Consider the following 15480-nt stretch of genomic DNA (forward strand, 5'->3'; position numbering starts at 1 on the left):
ATTTAGCAAAGGTATTTCTGAGCTGCATTTGATATATTTCCCCAAATATTGTTGTTACAGAGTGCATATTACGGCTTCGGAGGACAAAAATAACAAATCGGATGAACAATATATATGGGAGCTATAGCTATATCTGAACCGATGTCGATCAAATTTGGCATACTTATTTTCAGGCCTATTTTGGTTGTATGTGCAAAATTCCATACTATTCGGGCTGATATTACACGTTGTGTGCACAATAAAACACAAATCGGACGAAGATATATATGGGAGCTATATCTAAATTTTTACCGATCATCTCCAATTTCAATAGGGTTCGTCCTTGTGCCAAACAAATGTTGTTTGGAAAATTTTATCTCAATCGGATAATAAATGCGACCTGCATTTTATTCACAAGAATACATGGACAGACGGACGGATGGACGGACGGACATGCATAAATCGACTCAGAATGTGATTCTATGCAGATCATCAAAAGAAACTATGGATCTGTCTTGTTTCCTTTTGCCTGTTACAAACAAATGCACAAAGACATAATACCCTGACCACCTTGTGGTGTAGGGTATAAGAAGGATGAAAAAGAAGGGTACTAACACCGAGGCCAATTTATTATGGTAAATTTGATAATGATCGCATGTAACTGTAGGTACAACCACGACGATAATAATGATGATGATGACGATGAGTAAGCGGAGAATGGAATCAAACCTAAAAGGATGTCATGGAGAAACCCAAAACAAAGAATAAACCTTAAAAACATTGTCCTCCATAATGAAAAAAAGGGGTGATTGTGGTCTTTTGTCTTTATCGCAGCATAAATGTAAGTTGTTGTTGTTGTAATTTTATGAATATAATCCTGAACGTGAGTTTGTATGTTGGCCAAGAGATCAGCCGGCTGGTGGGCTACCAGTTGCTGCAAAGGTTTGTCCGTCCGTCCGTCCGTCCATTTTAGCTACAACTGTTTACGCCTTTTCGTAGAGCACACAAAACCTGAATGCATAATGGTCTTTTGATTGTGGCTGACCGACTGGATGGTTGGTTGGTTGGCTGGCCAGTTGGATGTCGGGTCGTTTGCTTGCCTGGCTGGTTATTTGGTTGTCGCTTATGCCTGGCTTGGACTCTCTGCCTAAAACGTGATCAAAGGTTTGTTTTTCTTTCTTTCCTTCTTTCTTCGCCATCAAACTTTGACTGCTGTTGCATTGCACCTCTCATCTTCGGCGCGGTCTTTTGTGACCGTTCTTTTATCAAAGTGTACATACGAACCGTGTTGTATGTACGTGCATGTGTTGCCAGCTACGTTGTTAACGTGTTTTCTTTTCGTTTGTTTTGTTTTCTCTCCTCTTCTTTTGTTTGTCGGACAATCTCGCTCTTTCTTTTCCTCCATGTCTTACCAGCCATTTTCGTTTTTATGTCACACAGAAGTTCTTTATGGTTCTAAGTTTTTCTGTTTGTTTTGATTTTTTGTTTTCTACACAAGCGAAAAGTAGAGGGGGGGAATACATGCCTCTCACAATCATCGAAAATAAGAGAAGGCATGGTAGAAATAAAGAGAACCCAACAAATCATAATGAAGTTAATGCTAATGATCACGATCGTTCATAATGATCGCCAACATTATTACCATTGACTTTATGGGTCTGTGGTGTTCTCAAGTTCTTAATGTCCACTACGTGTGTTTGTACGTGTTTTTTTTCGATCGTTCGTTCCTCTTGGCTGCCTGGCTGTATTTATTTATAATCCACATGTGCTTCATGTCATGTCGGCAGTTCGTGGACCCGCTGTGTATTTATATTTCGCTTGGCAAAAAATAAATCGGAAAAAACACAATCACAGAAAACCACTAAGGAATAGGAATAAATACATAAAGCACTTATGTACCTGAGTGGAGGTATTATGGTGGTCAGTAGTTAGCATTTGTCATCTGTGTCCACCATGGAGTGTGGGGGGAGGGGGAATATGGAGATTTTAAATGACTAAACGGAATTGGTAGTAAAATCACAGTTCATTTTGAGTTGAGGTCCGAACACAGCTGGTAAATTCAATATGAAGCATTAGAAGTAAAAAAGTTCAGCGGGGCCGAACTTTGAATACTCTGCACCATTTGGAACGAATTTAGAAATTAAAAAAAAAATAAAATCCGTTAAAAATTCTGTTAAAATCTTAAAAATACCGAATATAGGGAGGTACCCTTGTATGGGGGCTATACGCAGACCCGGACCTGCAGAGACAGTTTTCTGTCACAGGCTGCAGAACCCGTTGCGAACTTCAAATACGAAATTTCGAACAATTCCGGCGAATAATGTCTCCAAAAACATTAAAATACCGAATATCGGAAGTTATCGTTATATGGGGGCTATGCGAAGACCCGGACCTGCATATACAATTTTCTGTCACAGGCTTTAGTACCTGTAGCGAACTTCAAATACGGAATTTGAAACAATTCCGGTGGATAATGTCGCTAAAATCATCAAAATGCCGAATATCGGGAGGCACCGTTGTATGGGGGCTATACGAAGATCTGGATCTGCAGAGACAATTTTCTGTCACAGGCTGTAGTACCTGCTGCGAACTTCAAATATGAAATTTGAAACAATTCCGGTGGATAATGTCGCTAAAATCATCAAAAAACCGAATATAGGGAGGTACAGTTATATCGAGGCTACACGAAGACCTGGACCTTCAAGAACAATTTTCTGTAACAGGCTGTAATACCTGTAGCAAACTTCAATTACGAAATTTCACACAATTCCGGTGAATAATGTCGCTAAAATCATCAAAATACCGAATATCGGGAGGTAACGATATATGGGTGTTATTCGAAGACCTGGACCAGCATAGACAATTTTCTGTCACAGGCTGTAATATCTGTAGCGAACTTCAAATAGAAATTTCACACAATTCCGGTTAATAATGTCGCTAAAATCATCAAAATACCGAATATCGGGAGGTAGCGATATACGGGGGCTATACGAAGACCTGGACCTGCATGGATAATTTTCTGTCACAGACTGTAGTACGCATTTCGAACTTCAAATACGAATTTTGAAACAATTCCGTTGAATAATATCGATAAAATCATCAAAATACTGAATATCGGAAGGTACCGATATATGGGAGGCTATACGAAGATCTAGGCCTGCATAGATAATTTTCTGTCACAGGCTTTAGCACCTGTTGCGAATTTCAAGTACGAAATTTGAAATAATTCCGGTGGAAAATATCGCTAAAACCCTCAAAATACCGAATATAGGGAGGTACCGTTATATGGGGGCTATATGAAAACCTGAACCTGCATAGACAATTTTTAGTCACAGGCTGTAGTACCCGTTGCGAACTTTAAATACGAAATTTGAAACAATTTCGGAGAATAATGTCCCTAAAATCATCAAAATACCGATTATCGGGAGGTATCGTTATAAGAAGATCCGGACCAGTATAGTCCATTTTCTGCCACATGCTGTAGTACCCGTAACGTACTTCAAATACGAAATTTGAAACAATACCGGTGGATAATGTCGCAAAAATCATCAAAATACCGAATATAGGGTGATAGCGATATATCAGGGCTACACGAAGACCTGGACCTTCAAGAACAATTTTCGGTAACAGGCTGTAATACCTGTAGCAAACTTCAAATACGAAATTTCACACAATTCCGGTGAATAATGTCGCTAAAATCATCAAAATACCGACAATATAGACAATTTTCTGTCACAGGCTGTGGTGTCCATTGCGAACTTCAAATACCAAATTTGAAACAATTCCGGTAAAAAATATCGCTAAAATCCTCAAAATACCGAACATATGGAGGTACCATTGTATGGGGACTATACGAAGTCCAGGACCTGCATAGACAATTTTCTGTCACAGGCTGTGGTACCCATTAGCAACTTCAAACACGAAATTTCAAACAATTCCGCTAAAAAATATCGCTAAAATCGTCAAAATACCGAATATAGGGAGGTACCGATTTATGGGGGCTACACGAAAACCAGGATCTGCATAGACAATTTTCTGTCACAGGCTGTAATATCTGTAGCGAACTTCAAATAGAAATTTCACATAATTCCGGTTAATAATGTCGCTAAAATCATCAAAATACCGAATATCGGGAGGTACCGATATACGGGGGCTATACGAAGACCTGGACCTGCATAGACAATTTTCTGTCACAGGCTGTAGTATCTGTCGCAAACTTCAAATACGAAATTTGAGACAATTCCCGTGAATAATGTCGCCAAAATCATCAAAATACCGAAAATCGGGAGGTACAGTTATTTGGGGGCTATGCGAAGACCTGGACCTGCATAGACAATTTTCTGTCACAGGCTGTAGTACCCGTAACGTACTTCAAACACGAAATTTTAAACAATTTCGGTAAACACTGTACTTAAAATCGTCAAAATACCGAATATGGGGAGGTACCGCTATATGGGGGCTATACGAAAACCAGGATCTGCATAGACAATTTTTTGTCACAGGCTGTAGTACCCGTAACGTACTTCAAATACGAAATTTTAAACAATTACGGTAAACACTGTACCTAAAATCGTCAAAATACCGAATATGGGGAGGTACCGCTATATGGGAGCTATACGAAAACCAGGATCTGCATAGACAATTTTCTGTCACAGGCTGTGGTGTCCATTGCGAACTTCAAATACCAAATTTGAAACAATTCCGGTAAAAAATATCGCTAAAATCCTCAAAATACCGAACATATGGAGGTACCATTGTATGGGGACTATACGAAGTCCAGGACCTGCATAGACAATTTTCTGTCACAGGCTGTAGTACCCATGAGGAACTTTAAATATGAATTTTCAAACAAATCCGGTGAAAAATGTCGCTAAAATCGTCGAAATATCGAATATGAGGAGGTACGGATATATATGAGCCATACGAAGACTTAAGCCTAAATATACAATTTTCTGTCACAGGCTGTGGTATCCGTTGCGAACTTCAAATACGAAATTTGAAACAATTCCGGATAATAATGTGGCTGAAATCATCAAAATACCGAATGTAGGGAGGTAAAGATATATGAGGATATACCTAAACTTGTACCTATATAGCCCATTTTTATTACCACGTTTCGGTAAGGCTGTGAGCTGGGGAATTCTACGTAATCTGGGAATTCTATGAGGATAAGGAAAAGGCGACAAAATTACTTTAAAACTCGGGAACCATTTTTCAGTAGTCGAATCCTAGTTTCTTTTAAATCGATCCCTAGTTTAAAGAGAAACTGCAAATCCACAATGAGTTCCAAACTTCAAACAAAAGCGATTTTCAGGAAGCAACTACCTAAAACACCTTTCTATTCAAAGACTGACTTATAGAAACTCCAAACAATCGAAATCTTAAAAAATTGAATTCAATTCAATTAATCCAATTCAATCTCAACTTCTAACCCCCCGTCATAACCACCTCTATTTTATTACCAAAAATTTATTGTTTAAATAAAGTAATTAAATTCACATTAATATTTATAACAAATTGTGTTGTTGTTGAAACCCTTTTGTTTTTTTTTTCTGAATTTAATGGATTTCCATTGTTAAACTTTCATTTGTGGATCACAGCGAGCCCACAGCCCACAAAATCGTAGTACAGCACAGGGTGAACAGGTTGTTGGCTATTTGAATATTCACAAATCAATGATAAATAGCAACAACTACAAGAAATATCTATGACGTTTTTTGTTGTTTGTAGAAATGCAAATTAAACTATAATGAAAAAATAAAATAGTTAAACTGGTTTTCGGAAACCCAACAGACTCAGTGTCAGAGGCACAAAAAAAACAACAAAATTCGTGGATGTGGGGTTTTAAGAGATGCAGTGCTTCAAAATTTTCCCTCTTTCGATTTCCTAGTTGGGGTTTTAGAGTAAATTTACAAAAAATTAAACGTTTCAAACCAAAAGTAAACAAAGACTTGACAATTAAACCAAGTAAGGGTAACCATAAAAATTGATCGAAGGACAAACATTTTTTAATTTAACTTTTATTTTTATAAGTTGTGAAATCCAAATCTCAGGTTTCATTGGCATTCTCATGCCTTGTTATAATATTACGCAATAAATTTAGTTGATCTAAATATGTGCCAGATCAAAACTGGCGCCCAACGTAAAAATGTTACAGATTGGTTACACCTCTCCTATTTAAATAGCGTTCCTAAAATAACGTTTACGTTATTTTTATTTTGGGTCGAAGGACCAAAATTATTACTTAGAGTTTTTGCAAGATTCAAATTTTCGTCAATTTGGAAGAAATTAAATATTCTCTTTAGAAAAAATCAAATGTTTTGCTTCCCGTTAGAGGCTTAGTTAACATTTTGCACCCGATTGTACTTGTCCTACAGTAAAAATACTTGAATATCTTTTCCTTGTCAATGACATGTGTTTAAACGTAAAATATTATTCAAAAACTTGAAATAGAATACAGGAAGTTAAAAAATAAGAACATTTCTGCGGCTCGAAGGACCAAGATTTTGCTCTCAAAATGTTAAAATCTTAAAATTTTGTTAAAGTCTTAAAAATACCGAATGCTGCCGTTATATAACGTCATCTATACGACGACGTGAACCTGCATAGGCAACTTTTAACATAAGCCACTACAATATTCAAATGCGAAACTTAAAAAAAAAATCCGTGAATAATGTAGTTAAAATCATCAAAATACCGAATATCGGGAAGTACAGTTGTATGAGGGCTATACGAAGACTTGGACCTGCACAGACAATTTTCTGTCTTAGGCTGTACCATCCGTTGTGAACTTCAAATGCCAAACATTTCCGGTGAATAATGTAGCTTAAATCACCAAAATATCGAAAAAGGAAGATACCATACTTGGCCCATTTTCAATACGAAAAGTCCTGCAGACATAATATAAATTTGAGTTAAATTTTATCAACCTACATTATTTCGTTCGGAATTTACAGTTATTTCCACAGACGGATAGACGGCCAAGCGGACATAGAATTTTATGCTGATCAAGAATATACATACATTGTGGGGTCTAAAATGTATATTTCGAGGTGTTACAAATGGAATGTAAAACCTAATATACCCTCCATACTATGGTGGAGGTTATAAAAAAGAATAAACAAAGATATATTTTCGCAATTAAATTCAAATTAAAGTGGCGCCCAACATCAACAACTTCAAAAGTGTGAATATATTTTTCAAAGATAAACAAAGCCTTAATTTCCCTTGACAGTCGAAGATGTAAAAACAAAAAAAATTAATTTAGAAAACAGGTTAGTGCAAATATATATTTTTTTTCGTTTCGAAGGACCAAAATTCCGACATAAAATTGAAAATCTTTAAACCATTTTAAAAATTTTATTCCTAACGCATTTGTGGATAAATTCAATTTGTGGATTAATTTCAAAGAGTTTTACTAAGAAAAAATTCTATGAGGTTTTCATTCAGAACCCAGTTAAAAGTGGCGCCTAACATAACAATTAGAAAGTGGTTAGGCTTTCATGAGCTAAAATTTCTGACATGTAATTTTTAAATCAAAAATTTACAAGTTTTTCATTGGAACTTTTAAGTCTGAATATGTATAACTAAAAAGTGGAGCTCAAGTTGAGAAATTAACAGAGGATACTCCTTCTGCCTTTTACATATACTTCAGAATCATTGCAACATTGTCATTTGGAGATTTTAACAAAGTGCCGCCCAACGTGAAAAATTTACATAGAATGGTTATACGTCAGCTACCAGAAACGTTTAACGCCCAAGTTGAGATATTTGCGTAGAATCTTTTCATTATTATTACTTGCAACTTTAAACAAAATGGCGCCCAACGTGAACAATTTTCAAGGGATATTTATTCTTTTACAACTTCGTACAAACATAATTGTTACTGGGAGTTCTTAACAAAGTGGCGACCACCATAAAATTATTTTCAAATTCTCGAATATGTTCCCAATTTGTTGAACTATTTTTTTGTTTATGAACAGCTAGTGTCCGCTTCAGCTCACTGACTGCAAAAACACACACTTTCATGTCCCAATTTTTTTTTTTCCAAAAATGTGGTTAATCTATTCAGAAAATAAAAAAAGAAATATTAAATCTTTCTGCTATTGAAAATCCGGTTGAAAGTGGCGCCCAAGTTGGTAAATTTGAAGAGGGTGGCTATAATTCTTCTAACTTTGTCCAAATGCTTCATAATCTCTCCATTATTATTCCCTGCAACTTTTAAAAAAATGGCGCCCAACGTGAATAATTTCCACAGGTGATTTATGCTTCTACTACTTAGTAGAAACGGTTGCAAATATTTTTATTATTGTTCCTCGGAGTTTTTAACAAAGTGGCGCCCAACGTGATCAATTTTCAATAGAGATTTATTCTTCCGCTACCAGGAAGAAACGGTTAAAAATGTTTTCATTGCTGCTCCTTGGAGTTTTTAAACAAGTGGCGCCCAACATAACAATTTCGAAAATGCTCCTAAATATCAAAACTAATATCCGGTTCAGCTCACAGACTGCAAGAACATTCTTTTTCATGTTCCAAATCGAAGGAAGTATGCAGTTTTTTAGTAATAACAACATTTATCTCTATTTGTAGATTATAATTGCCATGCAAATCTCCAAGTGATACTGCGGCCAACGAAGTTCAAAGCTCAATCAATTGGTCAAAACGACGATGGAATTAAAAAAGGCGAAAAAAATAAAACTAGTTTGCATAATGGCTTAATTTTGAGTAATGATCTGTCACAGAAGCTGACAAACTAGCTCAAGTCAATATCAAGTCGCTCAAGAAAAAATGAAAACCAAACAGCCAACATAAAATTGTATCTTTATGCAGTGTTGCCATTGCATTTTCAAAATGACGCCATAAAAAATTTTAGCTTTGACAAAAAAAGGAAGCAAAAATAATAATTTGCAAGGAAGACAGTCTGCCTGGCTTTTAAATTTGGAGAGGCCAATTTTTATTTTTTTTTTTTTTGTCAGTGGAGCAAGAGCTCATGTCTCCATGAGCTTGGGAATTGGAGCTAGGGACGTCCTTTTGAGATTGGGCACTGAAATTAATGCTTGACGAGATTTTCGATTTTTTCAGCCATAATTTGATTTTAATATTGACTTTTCAAAGCAAAATCTGCCAACAAACATAAGAAAATGAGTTTATCGATTATCCTTATCGTAGAGGGTATAAATATTTGATCTGACAAACTTGTTCAGGTTTTAAAAATTTTCTTAATTTCCAACCCTTCCTAAAAAAATTAGCTAAAACCCATTCGGAATTCCGGGAAAGTATTTTTCCTTACGGCGTGGACCTGGATGCCGAGATATTTGACCCGAAAGAAACCAAAAACCGAGTTAGAACCGGATCTGGCAAATCGTATAATTTAATAATTAATGGAAACACATATCCCACATAAAAACTTCCTAAAAAATTGGTTAAAATCCATCCGGAATTCCGGGAAAGTATTTTTCTTTAGAGGACGGACCTGGATGCCGAGATATTTGACCCGAAAGGAGCCAAGAACAAAGTTAGGCCCGGATCTAACAAACCCTATAATTTTAAAACTGATGGAAACACATATACAACATAAAAAACTATATTTCCGGAATCAGGACCAACCTCTGGAAAAATTTTTAAAAAAAAACTCCGAGAGGTTTTACTAGATTTGTTCCAACAAATAATGCCTCGGCAACCCTAATTTCCTAATTTCCACTATCCAATTACTTACCACACTTTAAACGATCATTAATTAAATCCTCAATCAGCTGTGGGCATTCATTTTCGATGGCATAACAGAATTGTTTGAATTTTTCAAAACCATTCTTGGCAATGATCTCGATCAGAGTCGAGCACTGCATGCGCAGAATATCAGCATCATTATAGGTATCCGATTTCAATTCATCCTTGGTCGAATATGCCGATTCACTAATGGAATCGGCCGAATTTAGAGTTACACCCTGAACGGAGGGGGTGATGGAACGATTATCCCCGGCCGTGACACTGGCAGACGTTTGCTGTTGATGGTCACTGTTGATGCTGGCGCTGCGTGACAATTGGCCGCCAATGCCAACAATACCAGTGGTGGTACCGCCACCACTGGCAGTACTACTGCCGCCAGTACTTCCTGTGGTACCACTGCTGGCGTTGCTAATCACAGCACTGAGTTTACGTTTTGTCACGCCCACACTGGAGGGTGCCGAGTTCTGGCCCCCACCACCACCACCCGCATTATAGGGTTTCAGCAACAAATCCTCCTCCGATTGACTGAGAACGGAATTTTTCACCAAAACCGCCAACAAATCTGTGTTGCCCAAATCCAGGCGTATACGCTCCTGATGGCGTTCCAACAAAGTGCGCACCTCCTCTTCCTCCTCTTCACGGGACATGTTGAGTGCCGTCGTGTTATTAGAGGGGGGAATATCACTCATTTAATAATTTTTTTCCTCTTTCACTTGATTTTTTTGTTATTTTCTTTAAATATTTTATTATTTTTTCTTTTTTATTTTTCAAAACATTTTCAAGAATTTTTTGCTAATTTTGCACATTTTTCATTATTTTTGCAGATGTTGTTGTTGTTATTAACATCACTCATGTTTAGCACATCATTTTCATTATCTATGCTTTGTGCACACCTTTCTTTATTTACTTTTTTAATTTCCTTTTTTTATAAACAATTTCCTTTTTCTTTAATTTCTTTGCCAAATTCTCTTTTCCGACAACTATAATTTTATTCTTTTCAATATTTTTTTTTTATTTTTGCCTGTTTTATTTTGTCTCACTCAAATAACAACAAAATCACGCCGCGCATTTGACACTTGTAAACCGTAATGGCTGGCTGGCGTGTTTTGTTTTCCTTTCTTTCGTTAAACCTTTTCGTTTCTTTTCTTATTTTGCGATTTAGGGTTTTCTTTTCAAAACAAACCGTTGCGGACGCGGCTATTTTTTAATGGACAAAATACAAAATTGTAACTCGTGCGCGCTCCAAACCTCAACAACTCAAATCCTCAAACACAACTAAAAGCAGACAACAATAAACAAATGCAATGCGAATGAGGGGCAATGAAAGAAAATAAAATCTTGCTGGGTTTGATGTTGCATCAAACTAGCTGTAGAGTCACACAACTTCATACTGAAACCGGCTCCAAAGCAAAACATTACCACAAAACACCACGCTCGAACTTGTTTATGGCCAACGAAAACAAGTTGTTATTCAAATGCCAACAACAACAACAACAATAGCAGCTCAACACACACAGCACGAACATTGTTGCCCACGAACAAAACCGGTCCGACCAGTGTGACCGCTGGAAATTTTCAAAAAGTGTCACAAAAAGTATCATTTCTTGAAAAAAGTGGCACATATCATTTTAAATGGTGGCACAGAAAGTGGCACAACTTATTTCACATTTTATTTAAAAAATAACAGTTTAGAACAAAACAACAAATTCATCTATATGTAATACTATATAGTAATAATATATGTATATACATATTGCATATTTAACCAGTAAAGAAAGCTAATTTAGTAGAGCTCCGCATAACAATTAAAAGTTTTTATGGGAGAACTAAATCATACACGCTATGATTATAATTATAATTTAAAGTTCAAAGGACTAAATATGCCGAAGCATTTGTATCTTTTAAATTCGGACTTGTATTGCCCATTTGGTTCACAATTAGTTTGAAATCGGATAAAGATATATATGGCAGCTATATCCAAATCGGAACCGATCTCGATAAAATTTGGCAAAAGTTATTTCTGAGCTGTATTAGATATATTTCCCTGAATATGGTTGTTACGGAGTGCATATTACGGTTGGGGGTAACAAATATGACAAATATATATATATGGGAGCTATAGCTATATATGAACCGATCTACACCAAATTTGACATACTAGCTTCTAGACTCAATTCGGTCGTAAGTGCCAAATTTTATCCAATTTGGGCAAATATTAGACGTTTGGTGAACAATCAGAGGTAAATCGGACGAAGTTACATATGGGAGCTATATCCAAACCTGAACTTCGTCCTTGGGCCAAACAAATGATTTGTACAAAATTTCATCTGGATAGGGCAATAAATGCGAACTGCACTTTGTTTACAAAAATACATGAACAGACAGACGGACGGACGGACATGCACAAATCGAATCAGAATGTGATTCTATGCAGATCATCAAAAGGGACTATGGGTCTATCACGTTTCCTTGTGACCACCTTGTGGTGTAGGGTATAACAAGTAAAAAAGCTGTAAGTTCGGCCGGGCCGAACTTTGAATACCCTCCACCATATGGTACAAATTTGGCAATTTTCAAAAAACTAAAATCCATTAAAAATTCTGTGAAAATCTTAAAAATACCGAATGTAGCCGGGGTCTTTACGACGACGTGGATCTGCATACGCAACTTTTGTCATAAGCCTGCACAGACAATTTTCTGGCACAGGATGTAGTATCCATTACGAACATCAAATACAAAATTTGAAATAATTCCGGTAAAAATTGCATCTAAAATCAACAAAATACTGAATATCGGGGTACCGTAATATGTGGGCTATACGAAGACGTGGACCTGAACGAACAATTTTCTATCACAGGCTGTAATATCCATTACGAACTTCAAATGCGAAAATTGAAACAATTCCGGTAAATAATGTCGCTAGAATCACCAAAATACCGAATATCAGGGGGTACCGTTATATGGGGGCTATACGAGGACCTGCACAGACAATTTTCTGTCATAGGCTGTAGTAAAGTAATTAAAAATTGAAAGAAAAGAACAATGTTGACAACTTTGAGCATGCGAAAACCACTTACAAACACCTAATATAAGAGCGTTCGCTCTGAAATTTGCTATCGCAAATTGGAAATGGCAGCGTACGACGCTTTTCATTGTTTCATTTCATTTTATTGTTTTAAATACAGCATTTAGATTAAAATATACGTAGTTTAAAAAAAGGTGGCACAATGTATAAAAAAGTGGCACAAAAATTCAAAAAAGTGGCTCATTTAGGATCAAAATAAAAAAGTGGCACAAAGGTATCAAAGCCCAAAAAAGGTGGCAAAATTGATACTTTAGTGGCACAACGGTCACGCTGGGTCCGACGACAACAGACAGCCCACCAAAAAAAAAACAAATTAAATCAAATGAGTAAAAGAGAATAAAAAGCAATATCTTGATGAGAGCAATTTTCATCATTGGGGGGAGAGGGAAGAAATCAAATGCAAAACCATAACAAAACAAACACACACCAATACCAATGCACACTCAGTGTGGCCAGATGTGTAGACAGTTAATTGGTATTATATCTCGTTTAGACAGACCGCCTTAACTTTATAGTGTTGCCATAACGGTTTTATTTTTTCTGCGACCAATTTAAATGAATATACCAGAAAATAATGCAGTATCGTTAAATGCATGTAACTTTTGAACGGATTGATATATTTTCATGATTTTTCCTTTGTTGGACAGCTAACATATTAAGCATTCTCTCAACAAATTATAATGAGACAACCCACCAAAAAAAAATAAATAAATCGAGTAAAAGAGAAGAAAAATCTCAAGAAGAGAGCAGAGTTAATCAGTGAGGGGAGAGCAAACAAAGCAAATACCAATTCACACTTAGTATGGCCAAATATATGAACAGTTGATTGGTATTATATTTTGTTTAGATAGGCAGATTTAAATTAACAGTGCTCCCATAACGGTTTTATTTTTTTCTGCGACCAATTTAAATGAATATACCAGAAAATAAGGCAGTTTCGTTAAATGCGTATAACTTCTGAACGGATTGAGATATTTTCATAAAATACAGCTAGTATTTGCTGAGACATTTAAGTTGAATGTCAAATGAGGGCTACGAAAACATAATCAACGATGGTTGAAATATTGGATAATGAATAAAAATCATGCCGAGGAAATTAAAAAAGGGAAAATTTCCAATAACAATATTTATACCCTCCCCCATAATATATATTTATGCCCTCCCCCATAATATATAGGGTACATTAAGTTTGTCATATTGCTTGTAACGCCTCAAAGTATACATTTTATATTTTAGCGACATTACCCACCGGAATTGTTTCAGGCTTTGTATTATACGTTTATATGGGAACTACAGTCTTTGACAAAAAATTGTCTAGGCAGGTGCACATCTTCGTATAGGCCCCAATATAACGGTAACTTCCTATATTCGGTATTTTTATGATTTAAGCAGTAATCATGGCAAAACAATAGAGGTAGTTTCGTTCACTAAATCGAATACGGCAAACCTTTTCTGAAGTATTTCAAATAAATCTTTTTTCATATCTGAAATATTTACGAATGACGAGTGCCATATTTTATAAAAATAATTAATAATATATTATTTTCGGCGTTTCTAGGCACATAAAAACAGTTATATGTTCCATATCTTAGGAAGACGAATTTTATTTATCTTGTCTTATGATTAAATTTAAAAGAAATGTTAAACCCTTCATCTTAAGTAAATCTTCTTGGTGCTGTTAGTTTTTGTGTAGCCCTTGAATGCCGTTTTATTTTAAGCCAGTCCTTAAGGATCAAAACTCTAGAATAACCGACTGAAAATATTGGCAAAATCTGTACAATACCTGCTATATGGATTCTGGAACATTTACAATTTTTGGGATTCCTTAAGGTAAGAGTACGTAAGAGGCTTTTTTTTTTTTTTTTTGACTGGCTTAAGTCATCGGCTGGCATCTTCGTAAAAGAATTTTTAAGTTCACTTAGTTTGATTTTGGCCCATCATTTATACTTCTTCACCCTACGAGTCCATGCTCTTTAACGAAGTAGCCAGCCGATGATTTAAGTCAGTAAAAAAGCTGCCTGCATCTTAAGTTGAAATTTACCAACTTTTCCATAAAAACGTGGGAAATTAAATAAAAATTATCTTTACCATAAAATTGACTTCTGATTCGCCATAAGCATCCGTCCAATAGCAAAATTAAAATTATATTCAGTTAATTTGGAATATGGGGCATGGCATCTCAGAATGCATAAATTCTGCTGTTATCGTTACATGAGTGCCATGAGGGCCATATTTCGACCAATTTGATTGTATGTGAATATCTTAAAATGGCAACATCCCGCATCTATGGGTATGAGTTTTGTGTTTTTGTTACGACATGTTGCAACAGACACAATTGTTTTGGTCAGGTTCGTCAAATGCAAACAAAACATGTTGAGTTTGATGAGACACTGAAGCCATGTTCAAACATTGTTCGAAGTGTTCCCAAATGAAATGCAAATTACACTGCGGAACAATTTTCATTTCGAAAAATATTCCAAATTAGGAGAAAACGATTTGGGTGTCTAGAGCAGTGGTGAGCAAAATAGAAAAAATAAAGAAGCGACTTGATCGAAACCCGCGTCGCAGTGGCCGAAAAATGGCTCGTGAGCTGAACATATCGCAATATTCCATTCGGCAAATATTGAAAAATGAGCTCGGGGTAAAGCCATAAAAATTCCAAAAAGTGCCAGAACTTACACCGCAACAGA

The 15480-nt window shown here is 36.0% G+C and overlaps 1 protein-coding gene across 2 annotated transcripts in view; it reads right to left on the minus strand.

Moving 5' to 3' along the window:
- LOC131803065 (probable serine/threonine-protein kinase DDB_G0272282) overlaps positions 1 to 11251 on the minus strand; it is a 63169-nt gene extending 51918 nt beyond the window's left edge. The window contains exon 1 of one of the 2 annotated variants that reach the window (XM_059123989.1): positions 9695 to 11251. In XM_059123989.1, coding sequence (XP_058979972.1) covers positions 9695 to 10394 — 700 coding nt within the window. In that variant the 5' untranslated portion in view covers positions 10395 to 11251. The remainder of the gene's footprint in view (positions 1 to 9694) is intronic. The other variant, XM_059123990.1, reaches the window with a different exon arrangement.
- Positions 11252 to 15480: the final 4229 nt, after the last annotated feature.

The sequence above is a fragment of the Musca domestica genome, unplaced genomic scaffold, assembly GCF_030504385.1.
Source record: "Musca domestica strain aabys unplaced genomic scaffold, Musca_domestica.polishedcontigs.V.1.1 261, whole genome shotgun sequence".
Classification (NCBI taxonomy): Eukaryota; Metazoa; Arthropoda; class Insecta; order Diptera; family Muscidae; genus Musca; species Musca domestica.